Source organism: Xenopus laevis, chromosome 2S (assembly GCF_017654675.1).
Source record: "Xenopus laevis strain J_2021 chromosome 2S, Xenopus_laevis_v10.1, whole genome shotgun sequence".
Taxonomy (NCBI): domain Eukaryota; kingdom Metazoa; phylum Chordata; class Amphibia; order Anura; family Pipidae; genus Xenopus; species Xenopus laevis.
In genome coordinates, this window is record NC_054374.1 from 132,953,254 (window position 1) to 132,980,173 (window position 26,920).

General features: G+C 39.7%; 2 protein-coding genes across 3 annotated transcripts in view; one reads left to right on the top strand and one right to left on the bottom strand.

The window, feature by feature from the left end:
- The window catches only part of b4galnt1.S (beta-1,4-N-acetyl-galactosaminyl transferase 1 S homeolog), a 65,609-nt gene extending 59,042 nt beyond the window's left edge, over positions 1 to 6,567 (bottom strand). The window contains exon 1 of the mRNA XM_018250090.2: positions 6,421 to 6,567. The gene's annotated coding sequence lies outside the window, so the exon portion shown is untranslated. The remainder of the gene's footprint in view (positions 1 to 6,420) is intronic.
- An 11,467-nt stretch (positions 6,568 to 18,034) lies between these two features.
- The window catches only part of os9.S (osteosarcoma amplified 9, endoplasmic reticulum lectin S homeolog), a 37,085-nt gene continuing 28,199 nt past the window's right edge, over positions 18,035 to 26,920 (top strand). Inside the window, exons 1-4 of one of the 2 annotated variants that reach the window (XM_018250093.2) lie at positions 18,035 to 18,245; positions 21,429 to 21,602; positions 23,007 to 23,070; positions 25,934 to 26,010. In XM_018250093.2, coding sequence (XP_018105582.1) covers positions 18,093 to 18,245; positions 21,429 to 21,602; positions 23,007 to 23,070; positions 25,934 to 26,010 — 468 coding nt within the window. In that variant the 5' untranslated portion in view covers positions 18,035 to 18,092. The remainder of the gene's footprint in view (positions 18,246 to 21,428; positions 21,603 to 23,006; positions 23,071 to 25,933; positions 26,011 to 26,920) is intronic. The other variant, XM_018250092.2, reaches the window with a different exon arrangement.

Here is a 26,920-nt window from a genome sequence, read left to right on the forward strand (position 1 = left end):
CGTGCCTTCGGGTCTTTTCGGCGCATCGGCTTCGGCTTTTCGGCACTTCCGCATTCGGCACGCAAGAGGCAAGACGTACGGCTCGGGCGCTCGTAAGGGGGGCCCGGATCTTCAAAAAATGCCGCGCTGCCGGGCCCCCCTTCATGCCCGGGCCCGGTACGCTTGTCCCCCCTGTCCCCCCCTGATGGCGGCCCTGCGTTTACCTTTACCTGCAGCTTCTGATACACTGGATGAGGAAATAGAAGTTGTAGCATTGACTGATTTACTATCATCTACAGTTACAGCTGCTGATTTTAAGCAAGCTTGCCACATGTCCAATTCAAGTAAAACTACGGGACATCTTACAAAGCAAATCGCCAAATGCTGAGAAGAAACTCAGTCCTGATTTTCAACCTTACTACAGTATTAGACACAAACTGTCCTTAGTAGATGGCTATGTTGTCCGTGGAGCTCATCGTTTACTGGTACCAGAGACCTTGCGAGAAAAAGGAATTGTACGTACAAAACAAAGACTACGAGAACTATACTGGTGGCCAGCAATGTATGCTGATGTGGTAACTACCATTCATTATTGTGTTACTTGTCAGAATCATGACAAAACAGCTATCACACATACACCACCACTTTAGCCAGTACCATTCCCTGATTCAGAATGGGAAAAACTTGCAATTGATATTGTCGGTCCTTTTACAGATGCTCCTGTAGACTGCAGATTTGCTATAACCTTGATAGACTATTACAGTAAATGGCCTGAAATTACATTTGTTTCTCATATAACATCAGCTACAGTAATAACATTTCTGTATACAGTCTTCAGCAGAGAAAGTAATCCAAAGAAGTTAATATCAGACAACAGACTACAGTTTGTCTCATATGAGTTTGAATCCTTTCTGAGAGAGAGGAATATTGTGCATAGGAAATCTTCAGTGTATTACCCACAAGCAAATGGAGAAATCAAGTGATTCAACAGAAGTCTGAAAGAAGCACTACAGACAGCAAATCTTACTGGGAAATCTTGGAAAGTATTTACAACAGAGTTCCTACATAACTACAGAGCAACGTGCCATGCAACAACCCAATCATCTCCAGCTGAATTATTACATGGCAGACAGATGCGCACTAAGTTACTTGTTGCAGACATCAAACTTCCACAAAATACTGTGCCTACAAAATCATCTACTGCCGACATTGTGAAACGTCACCAAGCCAAATGCAAGGCTTATACTGACAGAAAACATGGTGCCAGAGAAGTACACTTTCAGCCTGGATCTTTAGTCAGAATTAAGAAACCAGGAATACTGAAAGAAGGACAATTTAAATTTACTACACCACTTAAAGGGAGACGCCAGCGAGGACCATACACATATGAACTGTCTGATGGACGCATATGGAATGCAAGTCGTCTTGCTCCTGTTAGATATGACTTTGGAGAAGCTCCATTTGATGAAGGACATTTTCCTACTCCTGATATCAACTGCAATAGGCCTGAAGAAAGAGAACCCATAAGGCATACTGAGAGAATCAGAAAATTACCTGCATGGACCCAGGACTATGTGATGTGAATAATGTATATTATTGCTTTAAGATGCATTGTTGTTGTTTATTACATTTGCCCAAATGCTTTCCTACTATAGGGGGAATATGTGGTGTTTATACAAATGGCTTGTAGATGTCACTGTGCCCAGACTTATACTGTGCATACTTCCTGACAGCTTAAAAGTGAAAGTTACTGTTGTATAATGGCTGCATGAGTCTCTGCTAATAAAGCACTGTTATACTCTACTCATCCTTGGCTACCCAAAACTCAAACATATACTTTATTGAAGAGAGTGCACAGAAAATAGCAAAATATTTTATCTGGTCAAAATAATACATTTAATGTTTGTTATTAGAGGGCCTTTGAAGGGGTATGCTCATTGGAATAAGAAATTTGGATCCTTTCTGAAACAATGGTGTAATGTTGTGTAAATCAATGTAGTATTGGGGAGAAAAGCTTTATTTCATACGAGATTAATATAAATAAAATAAACACACACATAATTCATTTTCACTTCATTTATGCTTATAGACACAGAATACAACCAGTCAGCACATAAGTGAGAGAGAGATTCCCTTTAATTATAGGGATCTGGTAATACTCCTGCCATATGTCCTTTCCATGCCTGCAGGCGAGCACTCTTATTATTCCTATTGCTGGAAGAAAAGAGTCTTTCTTATCCAAGGGGAATCATAATTAAAATCATGAACACATAAGGAAAGGAAATGGCCATATCAAATGTATCGGCCATATCAAATATATCAGCCATATCATGCAAAGTGAAAAGAAAAGCTATTTCTAAAATCCTGGCTGTTTTGTGGCTCTCGAATTAGAACTGCTGATTTCTTTGGGGAGGCGGGACAGGAATCTAATTGGAAAATTAATCTATCCACTGGACAGATATTATAACCCATTCATTCAGCAACTGATCTTAGAGTAAGCATTAATGTCGATACACAACTGCCTTGTAATGCATAGGAATACAATGAGCTGTTTTGAACAGGACATGCTAACGAGGCAAAAAGGCTAATGGAATAGGTTCGGTCTACCTTCAACACTGCATTGTAATTTCTTAATGTATTATTAAATTGTCTCCCATAATGCAGCTGTGGCTGTAGTTCTTTTGCACAGAACAGACCTGTATTATAGAATTTTAGCAGTGCAGCAGGCCTTGACGGCAGAGTAGGGGTTAAAGGGAGCAGGTGCTGAAAAGCAGCTTCTCATCTGACAGTCAGTGTAATGTCTCTCCATAATGACAGTGCCTTTGTGACGTGCTGCCTTCTGATTGGTGCAAATGGAGCTTTTTATGTATAATCAAAGGAGTGACGTAAAGAGCAGATGCTGCTAATGGCAATAATTCTAGCTTCCCATGAGCACTCTCGGCTTATTTGTGTATTCTCCAGCACCGCAGTGTATCATGCTAAGTGCTGATTTGCTATTGAGATTCCTGCTTTCACGGCTACGGGACTTTCCATTGCGCAATAAATGAAGAGGAAGATATTATAATCAGTCTGTTTATCGGTCATTCAGAACTGAGCAGTTGGTGAAAAGTCTTGTTATATATATTAATGTAGCTTTTAGACATTGTTGCGTACTAAAACAAAGGATACTGACGAATCAGTTAATGATTTACCCCAAATATTCCATTGAGTCAGTGATGAGGCTCCTTTGCTTATTTTTATTTAAATGATGACAATGATGGTTCATACAATGATAGCAAAGCCCATCCAACTTCATGGAATGCACAGGATTACAGGCAGAATGCATTTATCCCATACATCCATGAGAACAATCACACCACCATAGTTACTTATTCAGTGACCATGCCCTGTACCAAACAATTACAAAACTGTTTCAGACTTCCCAAAATGAATATTATTCTAATTTGAAAAAATATACATGACAGTGTACTGGCACCTTGGTACATCGGAATATATGTGAAGCATAAAGAAACAAACCCAACTCATGTGTGAGAAGCAGTACATGCTGAACAGTCATCCCTATAGCTATGCAATCAGGGGAGATACTGACCCCTTTGCTGCCCTGAGGCAGATTGCTGCTGCCCCCTCACCTTTTTTTGGCATATATACACCACAGAGGGAATGCCAGCACTCACGTCTCACAAAGTTTGACGTGCCTGGGTGCAGAAACCAAAAGCAGGAATGTAGCATAGAAGAAGGGTTGGCACACACTGGACTTATAGATCAATAGGGTCTCCTCTTGCTTGAATAAACCCCAACGATTGATCTATAAGCCCTTCTTCTATGATATTGATTATATATATCATTACAGAATGATAATAAAAGAATTAAGCTTTTAAAAGGGAGTGCTGGTCAGAAGATTTTTTGATACATATATATATATATATATATATATTATATATGTAAAGTGAGTTTATGTAAACTACACTGCAAGATCATTAGATTATATTGGCATAAGTGATTTTGCCACAATGATATTTGTATGTATTTTTATGAATGGTAATAGATGCACTGGGGTCATTTAGGAACACACAAACACATGGACACAATGAAAATTGCTCTCTTGCCTTTCTCAGGTGCATTGCAATATTCTGCACTTTTTAATCCACTACAAGATACTTTGTGCATGTGGTAAGTGCAAGGTTCTGCTGTACCTCGTGTCTTTCAGTATTCCCTGGCTTGTGTGTGAATGATGTGCAAGCTAAAAAGCAGGTAAGGGCAGGATATGTGACACAGGCATGGCTGTATTAGTGAACACTTATTGCTGTGGGTGCTTAGCCTTGGGTGGAGAGAGGAAAACATGGCAGTTTGTGCTTGTTATTTGCTCTTGCAAAAACATTTTTGTAGAACGTGAAAATGGTAAAAGGGTACTTCACCTTTATGTTAACTTTCAGTAAGTTACAGAATGGCCAATTCTTAGCAATTTTTCAGTTGGTCATCATTTTTATCTTCCTTTTTTTTCCTTTTTTTAATTATTTGCTTTCCTCTTCTGACTCTTTCCAGCTTTCAAACAGGGGTCACTGCCCTACCCCAGAAGCTTATCTGATCTGTGAGACTACAATTTTACTGTTCATGTTTATTACTTTCTATTCACCCCCCTCCATTAACATTCTAGTCTAGCATTCAAATCACTGTCACTAAGGTAAACTGGACCCTAGCAACCAGACAAACGCTGAAATTCCAAACTGGATGTTGAACAAAAAGCAAAATAATTTAATTGCAAATTGTCTCAGAATAACACTCTCTGCATCATACTAAATGTTAATATAAAGGTGAACACCCCCTGTAAATAAACAGAAAATAAAATGTAAAAGGTTTCATCTCAGAAATTCTTAACCACAAGGACTAACGCAATGGAAAGCTTACTGAAAGCGGAAAAGAACAAATGCTTGGCAAAGCTTCATCCAGCCACTTCCTGGAGTGACTTGGTACTGCTGTAAACTATACCTCTGAATCCCCCTTCAAAACGTATTGTCTCTTCTGTTAAAATGCTTTTGTTGTAGAACTTTCCCTGCTGAAAAGAATGAGGGGGCTGCCTTATTCAGTTATGGCATTACAGAAAGCTGTGATAAGATCCTGCAGAAGATTAACCCTATAACAAGGCTTCTTATGGAAATTTACATCATCGTTTAGACTATATGAGACAACCTTCAGAAGTAGATTTCACAATTCTGCGCTAACAAAGCTGGTAGTACACAGGCAAGAGCGTCTAAGCACAACAGCTTGAATAGCCAGTATCAGTGGCACTTGTGTCTGTATTCACTAGCATTACCCAATGAAAACATACTGTATAGCATGTATAGCTTCATTTTAGCTATTGTTTCCGATACAGGTCTCAGTTATATAATTTGAAAGATACTAAATAAAAATCATGTGCCACCAACTTGCAAAACTTTATTTCTGCAGCAGTTAGGGTTGCCACCTGGCCGGTAAAAATGATGGCTGATCCCAATGTTATTAATAGGGAAATAGTTAAATATATAGGAAGGCTGGTATTTTTTTCCAGATAAATAATGCCCATAGTACTGCAGTGTGAAAACTGAAAAAACTGAAAATTTCCTATTGGCAGTCGCAAGTAGAAAACCAAAGACACAGTTAAATGCATTGCATCCCCCCATTCTTGTTGTGCAGGTCACCATTAGCTATACAAGCAGGTTCCATTGGACTGCTACTGGGCACAATACTGGTGATTCACACAAACAAGTTAAATGACAATGGCTGGTGCCAGTCCCTCTTTGCAGCCAGATTAGCCCAACCAGTATGTCCCCCTACCAAGCAGTTTGCCCGCAGTGAGGCAGGGGACTCCCTCTGGCTAAGCAGCTCCACCTGGCACCCAACTGGGCACTTTGAGGCTAGAGGGCAACTCAGGGGAGAGGACAGAAAACCCAGGAGACATGAGCACCTAAATAATGTTACATTTTTCAGCCAACAGAAGTAATAAAAATGCAATATGGACTCTATTCTCTATGAATGTTGCGCAATATGTTGATGCTCAAAAAAAGACATGTTAATAATAAATGATAATCATGTATATTGAGTTATTCAGTAAACATTGTAACGCACAATGCAGGAAACCGATTGCTAGCTCCTTGCCCAGCCCCCAAGCTGATTATCCTGCTGCGACAGTCTCATCTCCAGAATAGTGGGTTCCCTGTGACGCTGCTCCCCATTAAGCCCTTATTTAGAAATGCTTAGTTGGACACGTCGTGTTTAGGGTTAAGAGGATGTGGCAGCGAGGAGACAAGATTATCAGGTTGCAGAGACAATAGATAATAATCCCTTCTCCGACGGTGCGTCTCACAAACTCATCATCATCATCACCAGGCTCTGGGCTTGGACACAACATTATCGCTAATTATACATAACTGGACATTCGGAAGAGCAGAGTGGATGAAGCCTTACCTTGTGCCCCAATAATCATTCAGTGCTGGACTATGAGAGCAGCGTGATTTCATTCCGAGCATCAGCCTCTTCCCCCGATCTCTGGGCGCAGCACATCCTTCTGATTTCTCCTGCTCAATTCGCCTGCCCCTAGCGGCAACAAGCGCTCATATCAAGCAGAAGAATCCCATGTAAATAAAGGCTGCAGCATTGCATTGTGCAACTGGCTGGCAACTGCACAGCTGGAAATACAGGGAGGGGAGGGGGGGGGGCAAGCTCTGAATAGCAGATTACTTCTAGCAAAGCCACCTGCTGCCCTGCTGCTGCTGCTGCATATTCAATACCCCCAGCCCCCAAATTGCCAGTTTAGCAACCTGCCCTGATCTAATTAAAGGAAACTGCAAAAGTGCTTTGAATAGCGTTGTGACCACCCTCTCACATTTCCCAAGAAGGTTTATGTCCAAAGTAAAGGTTATTTAAAGCTCATAGGTATAATATGGTAATATTAAAAAACACAAGTTCTTTTATGTTGGAATGTGAAATTATTTGGTATGTTGCAGATGTGTTATTTTGCCTGGTTACACCAGCTCAGAGATTTCAGCTCCAGTCAATATGAGACTCTATGTCCGACTGTGACACAACATGGGCACTGCCATAAGGAGTAGCAGGGCCAGAACTAGGGGTAGGCAGAGTAGGCATGTGCCTAGGGCGCACAGCTGGGGGCAGGGCCTGTCCTATCAAATGTGGGGCCAAATTAAGGTTGCTACCTGGCCGGTAAAAATAATGGTTGATACCAATGTTATTAATAGGAAAAAACGATAAATATATAGGAAGGCTGGTATTTTTTTCCAGAAAAGGTGGCAACCCTAGGCCCAATTGGGATCATTTTTGCAGGGCCCCCAGACAAGGTGTTGCTGACTATAAGAAAATAGGGGAAAATAGGATATAGGGGCACACAGGGGAAGAGAGAGAGGGAGGAAACAGGAGCACATGGTGCATGAAAGATTGAGAGCAAATAGGACCCAAAAGAACAGGAAAGAGGGAGCAAATAGGGGCACACATGGACAGGAGAAAGAAGGAGAAAACAAGGGCACACAGGCCAAGAGTGAGAGGGGAAATAAGGGCACACAGGGTAAGAGAGAGAAAGGGGGAGGAAATAGGAGCATACGGGGTAAGGGAGAAAGACAAAGGAAGAAATCAGGCACACAGGGTAGGAGAGAGAGAGAGAGAGAGAGAGAGAGAGAGAAAGGAGGAAATAGTGGCACATTGGGTAAGAGAGAGAACAGGGAAGAAATGGGGGCACACAGGGTAAGAGAGAGAGAGAAAGGAAGAAATAGGGTCACAAGGGGTAAGATAGAGAGAAAAAGGAAGAAATAGGGGCACACGGGGTAAGATAAAGAGAAAAAGGCATGGCATGTACCTTCTCTGTCTCATACCCCTAGTCTGGGTCCCCTCTCTCCACTCTGGCTGGCGAGTGAGTAATTTTGGTGCACACACGTGCAGCCTTTTCAACACGCATGAGCACACCTATTGTGCTGTGACCGACAAGGTTGCCTAAGGCACCTGGCCGGCCTGGCACGGCGCTGATGATTAGGTAGTTTTCTGTGAAACCTGTAAGGACCCCAATAACAAATCTGCAGAGGGGGCAATAGGCTAGTAATGTTTTTGCTCAAAAACGATAAGGACCGCTTCAACTCACCACCACTTAGCTGCTCCTCTGTAGTGCCGGGTGCTCAGTCCGCAGTGTCCCCACTGCCAACAGTAATATACGAACAGGAGGACGGCAGTCCGGTAAAAAACAGGTTTTTATTGTAGAGTACTGGAAGGGTACATAAGCCTAAGCTTGACATGCATGAATCAATTTTATACAATTACTAGTGCGTATGACTGCCCACTGATCTCTGTGCTGCGTTTAGAGGTTTGATTAGGACAGTAAAAGGCGACCAACTGCATTATGTAAAGCTGCTAATTATGCATCTACCTTAGATGTGTGGATCTTATGTATGAGAGACTGTCCCCTTAATGCAAAACTCAAATGCAAGGAATGGTTGTATCCTCCACTTTCCATAAAAAACCCAGCTAATATATTATAAAATACATTACTCAACCTATAGATACAGTTAAACAGGACATGTATGTAACTAGCACTATGAAAAGAAGCATTGTAAATCAGCACCAACCTCAAGGCAAACCTTTTGCCAATCTTAGTCACTCTCAATAATCTAGGACACTAGGGGTACACAGTATTTTTTTTTACCAGAATTGCCATATGAAGTCGCAGTATACTATATACCTGAATAACCATGACCCAATCTGCTCAATCCCCAAACAGGGCTGCTCAGACCCTGCTATGGACCATCAAAATGTATGATTTCTACTTCAAATAACAAGCAAATTACAAAATATTATGTCAAAATAAGCATTTTAATTTTCGGTATTACTGGCTCTTTGAAGGGATATGGTCATCTGGAACTGTTATAAAAACATAAAAAAATAAAATAAAAATAAATAAAAATAAAAACATAGTCATGGAAAAAAATATTATACTCTGTAACAGATTAATATACATACAATAAACCCACACAGAATATAATATATAGAATATATAACTTTGGTGTGGTAAGAAGATTACACACAAACAGCACATAAGAGAGAGACCCCCTTTAATTAGAGGGTTCAAGTATTGCTCCTGCCATATGTCCTTTCCCTGCCTGCAGGCGTGTACTCTCAAACAGCTGCTTCTTTTCTTATTGCTGGAAGAGAAAAAAGAGCCTTTCTTATCCAAGGGGAATCATAATTAAAATCATACACACATAAGGGACAGAAATAGCCATATCAAGCTATGCAAAGTGAAAAAGAAAGCTATTTTTCAACTGAGTTTGTGGCTTCTCATATTAGATTCACTCTAGGGAAGCAGCAGAGAAAAATTCAGGGAGGACTGGGGAAGCTGATTTCTGGGGGAGATTAGCAGGACACTAGGTGGCCATAGATGTTACAATTACAATCTTTCCTACGACCATTGTTCGTTTTCAATACCAACTGTTAGACCTGAATTGTCAGATATACAGGTAGAAACAAAAGAATCCCAAAACAAAAAGACACAAAAAAAAAGATATAGTAAAAGAAACAAAAGAAAAAGATATAAAACTATGTCATACAGATGGTTATACCCCTTTGAGATACGATTGACTTGTATGGGGAAGTGTGAAGCACACCAGCCAATCTCCCATGAAGCCAGGACCAGCTCCAGCTTCACCTTCTAGACCGGGATTCCCCAATCTTTTTTTTACCTGTGTGCCACATTCAGATGTAAAAAGAGTTGGGGACCAACACAACATGAAAAGTGTTCCTGTGATGCCAAATTAAGATATCATTTGCTATTTCGTAGCTCCTATGTGGACTGGCAGCCTACACAAGGCTCTGTTTGGCAGTACAACTGTTTTTTATGCAACCAAAACTTTCTTCCACACCATGAATGAAAAAACAAGCACCTGCTTTGAAGCCACTGAGAGCACCACTCAAGGGGTTGGGTGAGCAACATGTTGTTCACAAGATACTGGTTGGGGATCACTGGTTTAGAGATTCCTATATCTGAAAGGAAAAATCATCTATCTTTCTTGCTCAGTTATTGCAGAAACTCCGGTTATAATTGTGGCCTTGGACACAGAAATACAAATTGGGAATTTTAGCTACATTATAGCTAAAATTTTCAGCACCATGGAGGACTCCAAGTTATAATCATGTATTTTCCTATTTTCTAAATTGATTTACATGTTCAAAGGGGTGGTCCAGCTTTAAGTTTACTTTTTGCATATTAAAGAATATCCTTTTCCTAGCAACCATGCAATTGTTCTTCATTATTTATCCTTTATGGTTTTATTCTACCTAATTTCAGCTTTCAAATGTGGGTTACTTAACCCAACATATTATTTGTAGGTCGGGAGTCCATATGGCTGATTTTCGTAGATCCCTAACTGAGCCAGAGGGACCTGCCCCACTCCAAAGGCAATCACAATGCAAAAGTTATATTAAAAAGATATATATCCCAAGGCTTCTTTAAAGTAAAAACAAGTTATTTATTGGTAATCACATTAAAAAGTTTTTGGTACATACTAATCCCACATTGCCCACCTTACGCGTTTCAAACCCACCAGCTCTTATTCATAGGTGTCGAAACGCGTAAGTGCCGTTGGGGCGGAGGACCACATCAACAAGCAGATACCTTCATCAACCCAAGATTTTAAAGCAATACGATTGATATCTGGACAATATTCAGAGTTCACCATACAATGCCAACTCAGAAAAAAGGAGCAGAAAATAGAAAATCTGCCAGTTTATGACCACCTTTAAACAGTAGTGTTTAAAATTGAAAAATGTGTTTGTTGAGAGAAAAAAAATGAGTATTGTTAACTCCATCGACTTCCTGTCTTTATGATTATGAAGATTTTCATTCATCCAGGTCATGGTATATCTAGTATAGGTAAATCTAAAAACAACTGGACTTGCTGAGTAGGTTTTTCAAACCTAGCAACACATTGAGACAAAAACTGGTACACCCAAAGGATCCAACCCCTAAAGAAAAACAAAGCAATGTGGTATACGGAGTCCAGTGTAGCGAGGAGTGCACAGATCTATACATTGGGGAGACAAAACAACTGCTCACCAAGCGAATGGCTCAGCATAGGAGGGCGAACTCTACAGGGCAAAACTCAGCTGTCTTTCTACACTTAAAAGACAAGGGACACTCGTTTGAAGATAGCAAGGTCCAAATCTTGGATAAAGAAGACCGCTGGTTTGAACGAGGCGTGAAAGAGGCAATTCATGTCAAGGTGGAGAAACCATCCCTGAGCAGAGGCGGGGGCCTTCGACACCACCTGTCTGCTACATACAATGCTGTTCTAACATCTGTACCCCGGCGGTTTCAGAACACTTCACACATCCATTCATGCAACTCTCACATGTAACACCTCTTTCTAGGAGTTGCATGACACATTGAATAATCCTATCACAGTAACAACACAGAATCTACACCTCTGTGATTTTCTTCAGATGTCACCTCTTTGAAGAGTTACAATGGGCCATTGTGATTGGATTAGTGGAAGAGTTTATATGCCGAGAACTTCCCACACCAGTCAGTTGAACTGAAGAAGCTGCTCGGATGAGTAGTGAAACGTCTTCATTGATTACTCAGCAAGTCCAGTTGTTTTTAGATTTACCTATACTAGATATTCCTGTCTTTATAAAAAGTCTTAAAGCAAGTAAACATCACAGGTAACTAGAATGAAGTTTTACTCCACATTGATATTTTGTATTTTGACAAGAAGATCCACTGTATACCATATGTATGATAAAAAGATGGTGATTTCTGAAATAGGGTCTGGACATATTTGTGTCTAAAATTTACAGTTTATGATTTCTTACAGAGCTTTAGCCAAGTAATTGATTTTTATCTGTTCTCCACTAGATGGCAGCAGCAGTCAGATCGACCATGTGCCACAGAACCAAAAAAAATTAAATGTTTTAAAGGAATGGCAATATAATATACTGATGCCCTGCATTGTTAAAACAGGTGTGTTTGCTTCAAAAAAGAACGATAGTTTATATAAACAAGCTGCTGTGTAGCCGTGGAGCAGTAAAAAACGATTGTAGTCAACTAGCCACTTACTACCATTATATGGGTGTTGGATAATTTTGCAGTAATACATTCTGTAAATGATGCATTCACTCAGGTTTTCTGTTGTCTAATACTGCTTCTGTTTACAGTTCAGAAAACATTTAGAAAATATACAGTAATAGAGGGGCTTATACTTTATCACATATATGTGTCCTGGGTGGGTTTCCTCGCACCCACACAAATATATACACAAGGCAAAAACACATTAAAGGAGTATCCCCAAACATTTTTAGATTATAAAACACTGTGATCACATCATTCACACAGAGAGAAATGGAGATCCTCTGCACTCTTACACATTAACATATAAATGGAGTCCACAAACTTTCCAAAATTCCTTACCAATGATATGTAAGTGAGTAAACCAGGTGATAAGAGGATAATTAACTCTATAAGACAAGGAAAATAAATACTGCAATTATAGAATTCAGCATCCTTCAACCTCCAGGTTTAATTTTTCTGATATATAGGTATGGGACCAGTTATTCAGATTGCTTGGGACCTGGCGTTTTATGGATAACAAATTGTTTTTGCCACCAATAAGGATTAATTAGGGATCAAGTACAAGGTACTGTTTTATTATTACACTTTTAAAAATTTGAATTAACTGATTAAAATGTTCATGAAAAATGACTTGACCATTCTGAGCTTTCTGGACAATGGGTTAAGAGGTAACGGATCCAGTAACCCCCAGGAATCCCCCCCCCTCCCAACACAACGGTCGCGATAGATTCAAGCTCACATGAGGCTCTGGCAGGCCCATCGGGGGCGTGGGCCCTGTTGCAATCTGACCCTCGTTAGTTCCGCCACTGAATGCATCCTATACCTGTACCTAAAATATTCAGAATAGCAATTGTTAAACATAATTGGGCGAATGTAGTAAAAGTAACGAAAAAAATATTTGCAATGCGAAAAGTTATGCCTCTTTGTGAACAAATTTTCCTTTGTGCGAATTTAATATAGCTTTTGCGAACCCATAAACTGCGACCACTTCGGACAGTGGAAGAAGGTTTGTTAATTTTATAGTTTGCTACAGTGCGCAGTGAATGTAATAAAACTTCTTACTGAAAAAGTTGTTACATTTGCTCCAAAAGATTACGACACCTTCAAGCACTTCTTAATAGTGGCCAATGCGCAATGAAAATTTGCAATGCGCAAAGTAATATCAGTATAAAGATGAGTATTACATTGTGAAATGTGAATTTTTATTCTTATTTGTGCAAATTTGTTTTGCTCTTTGCGACTTTTATTACATTCCCCCAAATACAGTATGTCCTTTTGTACTTTTACCTCATTATTTCACCACCCCCACGAGGCCAGAAGGTACTAGATACCTTCATACTATAAACATTCTATGCTGGTATTCTACTTCTCAAGGAATATCTGTAGTATTTTGCAAAGGATTTGCCATAGCATTTACCCCAAAGGCACCAAGGTTTGTTCAATTTATGCCTGCATATTTTATATGTTGTACTAATTACCTCTTTAGTCTCTTGTTGAGATTATGGATGTGTGATAGTCTTGTGAGAGTCCTATGCATTTGCAACATTTGTCTTAAACTGAATGGAGTAGTCAACATGCAGTACCCAGCAGCAATTGCAGCAGAATGCTACTTGCTTTCAGCCTTACTTACTCTTTATATATATTTTTTAAACCAATTTGAAAAAGAGGAAGCAATTGAACAGTTTGTGGTTTCTTTTCTACAGCATTCTCTTCTACTTTCTACTGCATACACTTGTAAATGTACAAGCTCTGCCAAGCATGACGATGAATAATATTGGGCTTAAAAAGCAGCATAAAGTGCAAGAAGAGGACAGCACAGTGGGAACTCTGTCATTAAAAACAGATAAATCCAACAAATAAAAAGATTTTTATATGCATTTAAATACAATATTTTGTTACCTGGAATTGTAACTGTTTATAGCCTATTTTCTATAAAAAATATTTGCTGTTTAAGAACATAATTAGGAATCAAATGCTATTTCTGGCTCACTACAGGACTATAGAATATAACTCTTTTTCATTTAAAGCTCTTGCCAAATAGTTTACGCTGGATCAATAGATACATTTTATTTTATGTTCTTAGTCTTTTTTTAATATTGTTTTAATTTGAATTTCCATAACAACAGGATTCCATACAGTATGTCAGGATTGATATTCATGACAATGTTAAGTGTGATCTCAATAAAGCTTTTCGATTCATATAAGAGTTTCAGTCCAGAGTTAATGTTCCTTGTCTGGGTTGCGGATTGCAGGTTGCGGGTACGGGTCGGGTAAGGGTTCCAAAAAATGGACCCACGCAGGACTCTACCAAGCATAGCCCGATTCCCCATATGCATGTTTCTGTTTGTAGCTTAGCTTACACATATGTATTTACCTTTTTTTTCCTCATGTCATTTGTGTTTAGAATTCTGTATATTTTTCAGTCCCATCTCAGCTACATAGTAGTTAGCTCGAATAAGGAACTGAAATGTTCTGAAGTATTTAAGTAATTATCATATTATTTAACCAGTAAAGATATTACCAGGCCACTTGTATGTTTTATTTAAAAAATTGTTTTTCCCAAAGTGTTTATTTTTGCATGTTTTTAATGCCTGCCCAGTTATTATCTGCCGATCAGGGGGCAACTTCACGCGACTTCGGAAACGAGGTCCGAAGTTTCCGAAGCAATTCATTTGCCATTCCGATGGCGATTCGTGTTCTTGCTGGCGGGAAGACATTTCGGGGAAATTAGTCACCCGAAGAAGATAAGATTTGCCGTTGGGCAACTAATCTCTACATCTGCCACCACCCTTAGGGTCAGGCCACATGGGTAGATTCGGGGAGATGTAGTTCCCTGGTGACTAATCGCCTCTTCTTCGGGGCGACAATCTCCCCGAACTGCCCTGCTAAAATGAAAAATTGCCTGCAGCAATGCACTCACGGAGCTTCAATTTCCAAAATCACCCGAAGTTTCCTTGTGAGAAAAAAAAATTGTAGAACTGAATGTCGGGAGAGGGGGTCTGGCCCGTGAGGGTCGGGCCCACCATGGGCAAGTACGATCCTGTACATTAGATTAGATACAGTTTATCATTGTGCCAATGCCTCAGATTAGGACTGTCATCAGTTATCATCATGTCCCTTAAAGATAAACAGTTAGTTTACATCAAAGATTAACAGTTAGTTTACATCACATTCAGTGGCATATTAAAGTTTCCATCTACCTGGAATTTTTCCAGAGTAACTATTGCTTTTTTACATCTTTTACCTTGAGCCCCCATTTTGTGATGGTCTGTGTGCTGCCTCAGAGATCACCTGACCAGAAATACTGCAGCTCTAACTGTAACAGGAAGTGCGGAAGCAAAAACAGAACTCTGTTGGTTAATTGGCTCATGTGACCTAACATGTATAGTATGTTTGCTGTGCGTGCACCGTGAATCCTAGGATCCCAAGGGTCAACACTTATTTCTTAAAACGACCATTCTATTCAGGATTACTTAATGGCACATACTACTAAATAAGTGTACTATTATAAAATGGTTTAACAGCATTGTACAAAGCCATCAACAGAGTGACTTTGTGTTTTGGGTGTCTTAGACATGTTCAGAGTGCTGCCCAGTAGTGTAACTAGAAGTTACTGGGCCCCACAGCAAATTTATTTTAGGGCCTCCAAAATATCCAGAGGTTGTCCTGTTTCACCAATATATATTGAAATTGTATATGAGTTAGGGCTTCATGGGGCCCCAATACCTCCTGGGCCCCCCTGCAGCTGCAGGGTCTGCTTCCTCTGTAGTTACACCCAGCGCCGCAGTTCTTGCGCCCGGCCCTAGCGCCTGACCGCGCGGTCCTATCCAGGGGCTCTCCACCAATGAGGCGAGTTGAGACACTTGCCTCAGGCGTCAGCGCCCCCTGGTTGCCAGGGGTGGCAAATATGCCGATCCTGGTAACTAAGAGCCAAATTTCCGATTTTCAACCTGGTAATTCGGCTCTTCTAGTGCAGAGAGCGCTTTTGCGACCCCCTCCGGCGCTGGAAGGTGAGTCCCGTGGGTGCCAAGGGTGAGGAGCGGCAAAATGAAGGCCACGTCAGATGGCAAAATGTACAGGATCGCCCCTGGTCCTATCGCCCACCCACATACCCCCCTACATGTGCACCTGCACCAGAGCACTGGGGAGCTGTGCTCCCCGATATTCGGCTGGGCTGCATGCCGCCCCTATTATTCTGCCTTGCCACAAATCCGGGCCTGGCTACGCCTGCTATGAGGTATATTTGAATGTATTTGGTCGGAGTGCTTTGCAATAGAAGAACTTAATTTTGGGCGCAAATCACAGACAGATCCAGTCAGGCCCTTATTTGTGGACAATACACAAAAGTAAAAAGAAGATGAACCAGCACTACAGACTCCATGCAAGCGGGAAAAGCCCTGCGTGTTTATTCAAGGTATTCAACGTTTTGGGGGTGTGCCCCTTCGTCAGACAAGTAAACCACACCTCAGAGTGCACATTTATACTCTCCATGTTGCATAATAATTAGCATAGAATTAATAACTACACATAACAAATAGTTGGTAAATTTACATTAAGTCCATCCTTCATATATTGGACATCCAGAAACAAATGCTCAAAAATAGAAACGGAATAATAAAGTCCACATGAGTCCAGAAAATAACCCAAAATAATACGTAAACAAAATTCAAGAAAAATCTGAAAAAAATTGAGAAAAATTCATAGAAAAATTCATAGAAAAATTCATAGAAAAATTGAGAAAAAATTCAATCCCTTCCTCAACCACTTGAAAAAAATACCCTGTGGGGACAAAACTCTGCAGAAAAAAGTTCAAAACAGTTCGTATAAAAGTTAAAAAATGTATCAAAATCTCAAAGCTTCAAACACTAACTGTACCTTAATTGGTACATTGTAAATTGTTACAGCAAATAGATTGTTTTTTTACCTTGCCTTTGCAACATAACGATTCAATTCTCATATCTGTAAGGTAAAGGGGAAAGGCAACATATTAACATTGCTACAGATAGCAAGTTAGGTTAAATTCCTTATTAAGTCCTCGTGGGACTTTTGTTTGTAAAATCCAAATCCAGTGGCATTCTTTCTGTAATAAAACTTTTTAGTTATCCTGCTGGTTATTCATAGTGATTTTTTCAAGTATCTGCCATCTTAATTGAGCGACTCTGTGCCCCTTTTAAAAGAAATGTCTAGCAAGAGCAGTTTCCCCTTTTTTTTTTATTTGTATCTTTCTCATTATTGTGATCAGGCAATTCACAAAAGCCCAGGCCTAGGACAGGAGATGCTGGGGGCCCCTGGCCTCATCTGAACTGGGAATTGGGTGGGAGACCTTGACAATTGTTTGAATCTCCTGCCTACCCAGTCCCTAGAGATCATGTCTGCAGCAGCAAAAAGGGCAAAGGGTAAGTGGGTGCTGCAGTGTGCGGGGGCATTTACTATTTAAAAATCCATTTGACAGGCAAACAGGATGACACCCAAAGAATCCCAGATATGAAATCTTTTCCCAGGCCTAGTTGCCTATAGTAATTGATTTGCTATTTGTTTGCACACAGGTGAGCAGTGAATGCTAGCTGCTGATTGGTTGCTACAGGAAAGCAGCTCTTGAGCAAACTCCAGCACCCTCTGTTACATAACCAGGCGATTACTTTTGCCCTCCATCATTTTAGTAAAGCATCTGGGTTACATACACTCCAACGAGAGTTAGCAGTGTCAGAGATGCGAGAGAGCAGCGCACACAGTCAGACCCACTATCTGGGCGGGGCCACTTAGTCACGGAGCACCGACGCGCTGCAACCTGGACCAATAGAAATTATCACTGTCACTTGTCGTCCAATCCGCAGCTAGAATCTGTAGAGTAGTGGGCGGTACCCGCGAGTGGAAGGCGGCTGCTGCAGCGTTTTTGGCAGAGAACCAATAGAAATGATCACTGTCACTTGTCGTCCAATCGGCAACTAGCGGCTGTAGGGTAGTGGGCGGTGCCCTCGAGTGGAAGGCGGCTGCCGTAGTTTCTTCAACAGAGAAGATGGCGTTTCTCCGGGCTTGGGCTCTTGTTTTCGGTGTGCTATGGCCGTGGTTTCATGTGGCTTTAGCTTCATTTGGATTCCTCAACCTGGAGGAGTTGTCGGAAATGAAGTACGGCATCGAAATCCTGTCGGAACCAGTTATTAGAGGACAGGTAATTGGGCAGTGACTGGGGAGCAGCTGTTTCCTTATGGGCAGCACCTCAGCGCTCAGTGTATTTAGACCAAACATCATTGCTGAAAATCATTCACTAGAACTCGTGGCTGCTGGGAAGCAAGAATTCTTTTACATTGGAGTAATTGTCTCCCGCCTGCATGGCTTTCCCATTGTACCCAGCTCAGGGGGCATTCTTCAGGGTGGCCGCACACAGCGTTAGCCCAGGTCTCCACTATTAACTGTTTTCAAAGCTGATTTTGAGAGAGCCACGAAAGTCATAGGGTGGTTATGTAATAAAATGTTTGGTACAGGTCTAGCAGCCAATCAGTAGCCAGTATTCGCAGGTCATGTGTTTAAAAACAAATATCTTATTGTTATCTATCCCAAAATGATCAGTTGTGTAACAGATCAACTTTATAAAAAATCTTACAGCTAAATACCAGGAAGGTCCAACCTTAGGTCTTCCAGCTGTGGTATTGCTAAAAAGTTACAGTTCAGACATAGTAAGTTATGTTGAAAAAAGACATGTCCAGGGTCGGACTGGTGCCCGGGGCTCATCTGGCTGCTGCCCCACGACCCCCCTCTGGCCCCCCTTGCTGCGCCGGCTTGTACGCCGTTGTGGGCGCAATGTTTTTGCATTAAGAAGCCTTTGTATCGCAGATGTGGGTGCAGATCTGGGCCAGTGGAGCCCACAGAGCCAGGGGCCCCCTCATCTTTTTCCCGGTGTCCCGCCAGGCCAGTCCGACCCTGCACATGTCCATCAAGCAGCCTTTTAACTCTGTTTTAACCTGCCTTACTGCCAGTTGATCCATTGGAAGGCAAAAAACCCCCATTTGAAGCCTATCCAATTTGCTCAGAAGAGGAAAAAACTCCTTCCTGACTCCAAAATGGCAATGGGACTAGTCCCTGGATCAACTTGTACTATGAGCTATCTTCCATAACCCTGTATTCCCTTACTTGCTAAAGGGAGCTATTATCACACGATCACACTCAGGCCCTTTGAACCCGCCGGATATTTTATATCCTGCACTCCAGTAGCACTCCGGTGCGAAATTCATAGGGAGAAGGGCCTGACGGTGCCTGGGTGCCCATCCTGTACAAGGATCCACCAGTGAGTAGTAAGTGTTAGCTGAAATTAAAAAAAAAAAAAAAAAAGTGCGAAGGTGTTATGTAGTTGTTATGGTACCATTGTGACTTGATCACACCTATGAGTTTTAGCTAACCTCTACTTGGATAGTTCAATGGAACATTGTGATTATATATTGGTGACTGTTTCCTTAAGGGGTTAAAAATTTCTAAAAAATTCGTTAGTACAAAACTAAAATTATAAATTATACTTTAAAATCACAAAGTCTTTATTAAGAAATAACTTCCAGAAACTCCCCTTCTGCTCCTCTTCAGAAAAGGCGACAGGGCAACCATCCATCGAGTGGCACTTGATTTATCCTCCCTGGCTCTCTGCTGCTGTATCCTTTAGCTCCCACATTCTGTGCTTCCGTAGTGCAGTGGCACTTCCAAAACAATAAACTAGTAGTAACAAACAAGGGGGTCATAGGAATAAAAAGTAACTATAAGTGCATTATTAGAAATACTCACATTCACATAAATATAAAATATAATTACAATACAGATTGAGTGCTCAGTGTCAAGGAAACAAAAGGCTAGAGGACCCTACCCCGTAAGGTTATCCAGGTGCTCCCAGAGGTAGTCTTTGAGTTTTGTTTTAAAAACACTGAAGGAGGATTCTCTCCTGAGAGATTCGGGAATGGCATTCCAAATATAAGGAGTCACAAGAGAGAAGGGTTTGAAACAGGAAACAGCAGTAGTAGGGGGGGGGGGTACAACCAAGCGGAGGTTTCAGCCAGGAACATATAGAGAAACAAGATGAGATGTAGTTAGGTGCAGAGGAATGAAGGTCTTTGAAAGTTATGAGGAGGAGTTTATAAGTTATTTGTTTTAAAGGAAGCCATGATAAGGTAGTGTACCTGTGTCTGACCCACATCTCCAGCACACTGCAGAGCTGATGGCTGGGAAGTAGGGTTGCCACCTGGCCGGTAATTTACCGGCCTGGCTGGTAAAAATGATGGCCGATCCCAATTTTATTAATAGGGAAAATACATAAATATATAGGAAGAAAATGTGGCAACCCTACTGGGAAAATATGTGATCGTATGAAGGGAGTATGATACTCAGTGATAATATGATAGGTGATAATATGATAATCCGTACACCTTCAGCACTATACAAAGGGACGTTTTTCTCGCATTATTCCATTATCTGTTGTAGATTCTGGCAACTGTGCCCACTGAATGTTGGTGTATGTTGAGTATCAATTGAATTCAGTATTGTATAAAAATTAATTAAATGCCTCTGAGTAATCTCAGTATTACAGGCTTCTTTTAAGGTTAAGTATCAGGAAATGTTTTGTTTCTAGGTCGATTGTTCTGGTATCAGACAGGATAATAGATGTACTGTCTTACTGCACCTGTATGCATTAACAGACGAGGAAAGGAGCTGCATCCACATCTCATTTCTATAAGATTATCCAGTATCCATCTTTATTAATGATCAAAACAGATGGGTCTGTTAATGCTCAAACAGTATAGCCTTGCACACCTTCCCCTATTTAATGATGTTTTGGGATCCAGCTCACGGGTGTCCCCCATGAGACATTGCTATTCTGTGCCCTAAACTGCTACAAAAGCAACTTTTTATTCACGGATCCGCACACACCAAATTCTCTGCAGTGGGGAAAGTGCTCCTTCTTTATTTATTTATATCTCCACCAATATCAATGATATTGGTGGAGATATAAATAAATAAAGGGGCACTTTCCCCACTGCAGAGAATTGGTTGTGTGCGGATCCGTGAATAAAAAGTTGCTGTTGCTGTGGGAGAACCAGCACCACTACTGCAGAGTGTGTAAATTACGGTTGTGCGGTGTATCTATCCCATTATCCTAAACTGCTACAAAGGCATTTTATCTATATACGAGGTCTCTCCTAGATTTAGGATTGATCTATCAACTTGTTTGAAAATCTCTGACTGCAAATGAACTGAGAGTACAGATTTTATACTTGTTCGGCTCTTATACTTTGTCTGTATTTTTAGAGGCAATTTAAATGCAGTAGAATATCTGTGGCATAACATGATTTAATATTTACTATGTTTTTTCGTGCAGAGCAAGTCTGACAACATAGTGACAGTATCCTCAAAATACAAACAAAATTATGAGTGCAAACTCCCTGCTGTGGCAGTGAAGTTCCACCAGGACAGGGAGGAAGAACAATCGTATTCTGGACTTGGGATATCAGACCTTCTGCGACCAATGGAGGCAGCTCCATGCCTTATAAAGGTAACCTTTATATTCAAATGTTTCCCAACCTCCTTTCATCCGTCGTCATCTTCTTTTGTTCAGCCAATTACCTTCTGTGCTCTGCTTTTTCCCATCTTTTGTTCCACAAACTATGTCTTTTTCCATCTGTTTTTTTTTTTGCATCTATCATCTTCTCAGTTCGAAAATAAAAAATATAACCTTATTTAAGTATCCATTTAAAAAATATATTTTACTCTAGAGGGGTTGCATATACCTATATGTTAGCCCCCCCCCACCAAGTAATTTTAATTGCTTGCTTGATACCTTGTGCCTGTGCTCCTGTATTCTGAAAACTGCACGGACCCTGGCTGCTTCTGTAGAGTAGCTTGTCTTCCTTCTTTTTCGAGCTTTGTGAAGCTACAGTTATTATTACAGTAATATGCAACGTTCTACATATACATTAGTAGATCTGCATCTTTCAAGTTTATCAATATACTAAACTTTTCTGTTTATACCAAGGAAGAATACCTTTGCTTGTGGTTGCTAGGGTCCCACTTTTGCTACTATCAGGCACTAGTTTGAATGAAGGACTGAGAGGTGGATAGCAGAGGGCTTAAATATAAAGGTATTAAAATTAAAACAAAAAAGTTGCTGGCAACCAAGTTTTTGATTTGTCTCAAAAAAGTTATTGCCACAGAATATCTATCTACAGCCACCAAATAAATATGGGGGGGGGTGCAGTAGGAGCTGCAGTATTGATTGGCGGTGCCAAGACCAGCTTTCTATGTTGCACATATATATCCACTATGCATTTCTGTTGAAACATATGAAAATTGCCTTCCCTGCAGCAAAGCTATACTGCATTTCCTGCACCTTAATCTAAATAGTCACTGAAGTTGTAGGTGGCCCACAATTAGTCCCAACTAACTGCAGGCCACCTATTTTATAAAGCAAAGGGAAAAAAATCAAATGCTAAGCGAGACTGATATTGTATAAAATAAACCAAAAAGTAAATTTTTGGGAAACACTTTTTTTTATAGAGTTACTTTGGAAACAAGGGTTTTTCCTTTTTAGTGAGAGTGTTCAGTCACTGTAAATGGAATCTTCTCAACATTTTTATACGTATGTGCTAGTAATTACTATATGCTAAATGTTGGAATATGATCGAAAAATTTAAAATCTAGGCTACTGTTCTAAATGGAGACAACATACTGCCCACTGGGTATGTTCTAATCGCTCATAGCCATGCCTATTTGTCTCCTAGTATCTTGCAGTAGTAGTAGTAGTAGTATTTCAAGGGCACCATCCTGGCTCTTGATACCATATTACATTTAGTCGCCTTTTTAAAGTGTTTAATGTATGTTTAAAACTCCTGTGTGAGGAATTAAGAATCAAATGCTGTATATAATATTTGTACTTGTATTTCCCGATCATTTTTTGCAGACTAAAGACTGGTGGACCTATGAATTCTGTTATGGAAAACACCTTCAGCAGTATCATATTGAAGGTATGCTAAATCGTGTCAATGTTTATTCTGGATATGTATACTCATAAAGAATTAAATTAACTGTTTGGATTATAAATGAGATAAATAATGATGTAATAATGCTTCTTAATTATTATGGGAATCTGAATTAATTAAAAGTTTTTTTAACGCATTACAAATACATTTCATAACATTACTTTGACACTGATTTTTTTTTATCCCGAAAATCTTTTTCTTCCATTCAACACATATTTATATAATTGGCTAAAATATTTAAGACTGGATCACATAGGAAACTTTTGTGCAGAGTTTGTTCTCTTCTAATAATATTAGCGAATGTTGGGAGAAACATCAAATAGATGAACAACCAAAATGTAATTACCAATAGGGATTTTCAGTGTGGATAGGATCGAATAGATGAGTGACAGCACACTTATTTTCAGGGTCAGCAAGACTGAGTTAGCCTTCCCCTAATGTCAGAAGTGATGGGTAGGAGTCCCATGGCATGTCATGTTCATACCTCACTGTAAGTATGATATTTTTTGAGGTTATGGCATGTTGAAATTTCTTTTTCACGTATTGTTTTAAACTTTGGCCAAATTCTGTTTTGGTTTTACCTGACCACAAAACCTCTTTCCAAAATGCAATTCTCAATTTGTTTGATTACTCCCAAATATACCGTTGCATGAGCACTCAATATAGTATGCGTACAATGAGGTATGGTAGTGGTAGTATCATACAATGGGGCTACTTTTAACCAGCAAGGACTGAACATTTTCTTTAAATTGAAGGAACAATACAGGAATACTGCAAGTAACCACCACGTGTCTGCTAAAAACAACTGGAGCTTGTGCAAAAGTTCATATTTTAGTAAGACTGTGATCCCAAGCACAATGCAGAATAACATTTGAGTTGCTAAAGGCCAAAAAGGTAAATGGCTCCAATATCCCTTTCAAAGCCCTGATCTTAATCCAATGGAGAATTTGTGGCATAATTTGAAAATCGAGGTGCACATGTCATTTGACCTGGAAGACAGGCCAATCTCAGTCTTGACGGACTGCATCCTGGTTCATACTTAAGCAGGCCATAGATGCAAAGATTTAATCCTATAAATCTTAGTTTCTTACAATTTTCAGACTGTGTGTAGAGTGTCCTGACATTTGTCGTGCCATGGTGATCAGTCGATTGGACAGGTTAGAAGGTTTCTTTTGGCTACTGATAATTTCTCTACATGTATTGCCGATCTGACAATATCATTTGGGGACTGTCGCCAGCTTTTGTCGGACATAACTTTCGTACAAATGCTGTTAGGGGCAGAACATTGTCTGATCTGTTATTTTACTAATTTATTTGATCTGAATGGTCAGGAGATTGCATTTGTCCGATATAGAAGGTATATCTGCACATCTACTGTATGGCCAGCTTAACCCCAAAACATTTCACATTTATTGTTTTAAGAAAAAATATTAGTGTAGGGATTTAATACTCGTATAAAGAGCTTTCAGCTATGTGATCTCTTATCTAGAAAACTGACTTATTGGAAGGCCATCTCCCATGGTGCATATTTTAATCAAATGATTCAAAAATTTTTACTTGTACTTGATAGTAACTATACTAGTACAGGCATGGGATCTATTATCCAGTTCAGTTTTTTTAAGATAGGTTTACCAGAAATAGATTTTTTTCAGTTACTTTCTATTTATGAAAGTTTTTCTAATAATAAAGTTTGAAGTTTTATCTTTCACCTATTTATGTCTTTTTGAGCCAGGTCTAGGAGATGGGTCGCTGACTCTATAAACTGTTCTAAATTGATACATTAGTTGATCTATTTCTTTGTTCCTGCTGAGCACAATCCCAAAGTTTCTTTAAAGGCAGCTAGCTGTTCTAATTGATACAGTAGATGCTAACGTTCCACGGATGGTGCTGAGAAATATATCAATTTATGCAGCAAATTGTAACAGTTTAGAATCAACTGCCAGCCTGAAATACCAGGGACAGGAACATTCAGGGGTGATTTTTTTTCCTCAGGGAAATTTTTTTTTTTTTGAGATTTATTAAACCACAATGGTGTTAAAAGTCTGAATATAAAAGTACTTCAAATCAGACCTCACATGGAAATCAATGGCAGATGTCTCTTGACATTTTGAAGATATATGCTGGGTTTCTTTCAATAATCTGAAGATTTTGTGGTTTTAGACGTCAAATCCGAAAAAGTCAGTTCTGATTTTTTTAGATTTTATCAAGTCCTTTCCCACACAAGAATTTTTTGTGTAAATTTATTGATAAATAGGGGGGGAAAGTCAGTGTGGATTTGGTCGCAGAGCTTTTCAGAAAATAGTGAGAAAATGTCAGATTTTTATAAATAACCGCCTAAACTTTAAGTTTCAGTTTGATGAAGCAGTCAAAAATTATTGGAACCAAGAGAGCTGCTGAGCAGCAAGTAGTGTTCTGAGTATAAGGTTAGACATCCAGTCACTCCAGCATTTATGAAATACATTTTTGGCTAACTATATCGAGAAACATTTTTTTATTTTATACTTTTAAATTACTTCCTTTTAAATTTGTTTCAGTAGACTTAAGGCACGGTGATCCAAATTATGGAAAAAAAACATACCAAGCATTCTGGGTAATAGACCCCATACTTGTTTTTAATTTATAGAAATTTTATGTCACATTAAAAATCTAATTTGGATTTTCTGTTTTTAAATAACATAACAGGGATTTTGCTAAATTGTGAAATAAATGTTTTGGACAAGGGTCTTAATACATTGCAAAGCACAGTATATTGTTTAAATTTTGGAAGTGTTCTTGATAATCTGACAAAAGTCGGCAATCCTTTAAAAAAAATATATTCTTGAAGAAATTGGAATTTTTTTTGTTCCAGAGTCTGAGGTAAAAGGGGATGTCTTATTCCTTGGATACTATCAGTCTGAATTTAACTGGAATGATGAATCGGCTAAGGTACAGTATCTATATTTTCAATTTCTCCTGAAATCTTCTTTACAAATCTTCAATAGCCAGATGAAACAACATATTTCTGCATAATTTTGATGGTCCTTCAGTCAGTACTTTCATCTGAAACCACTTAATAGAAAGGAGGAGACAGCAGTTCCTGGCACCCAGTCACTTTGGGACAGTTCTTAAAGAGGTCCTCCACATTAAAAAAAAAATGCTTCCATTTGCATAGTAAAAGGAAACATAATGCTAAGCAATGTCTCAATAATAACTAATAAATTAAATTAAAGTAAATTAAATAATTAAATTAAAGTTATTTGTATATTGCAGTCGAGAGCAGTTTGTTTAATCTTTTCAATTCTCAGGGTCTGACTCTTAAAGGACAAGGAAAAGCAATTTACACTTGCCTTACCTTACACCAGGGGCCAGTGCTCCTATCGGCAGAAAACCACACGGGGTTCTTTCAGTGAGCACCATGGAGCGAACCTCTTCCTGCTTTCTTGGTCTTCTCGTGGCTGCGAATGCACAATAGAGCGAACTGAACTTCAACGAAAAAGCCAGCTATTTCATTCTACTGCACTTGTGTCTGCCCCAGGGAAAATTTGAAAACGGAAGAAAAAGGAATAAGATCGCTCCGTGGTGCTTGCTGGAAGAATCCCGGGCTGGTGCAGATTTCTGCTGATAGGAACACCGAACCGGAGTGTCAGGTAAGTAAATATAATCACTTTGGGGTGCCTAACTTTTGGCAATCCCAATGTAAATTGCCTTTCCTTCTTTTTTAGAACAATTAACAGGTCTCTTCCAGTTATTTTAGTCAGCTTTTATAAGCGTGGTTACTACATTGTTTCAGGAGTTCGAGCCAGGAGTGCAGAAAATGTATATACTGTAGGTAGACATATAATAGTTATTACATCAA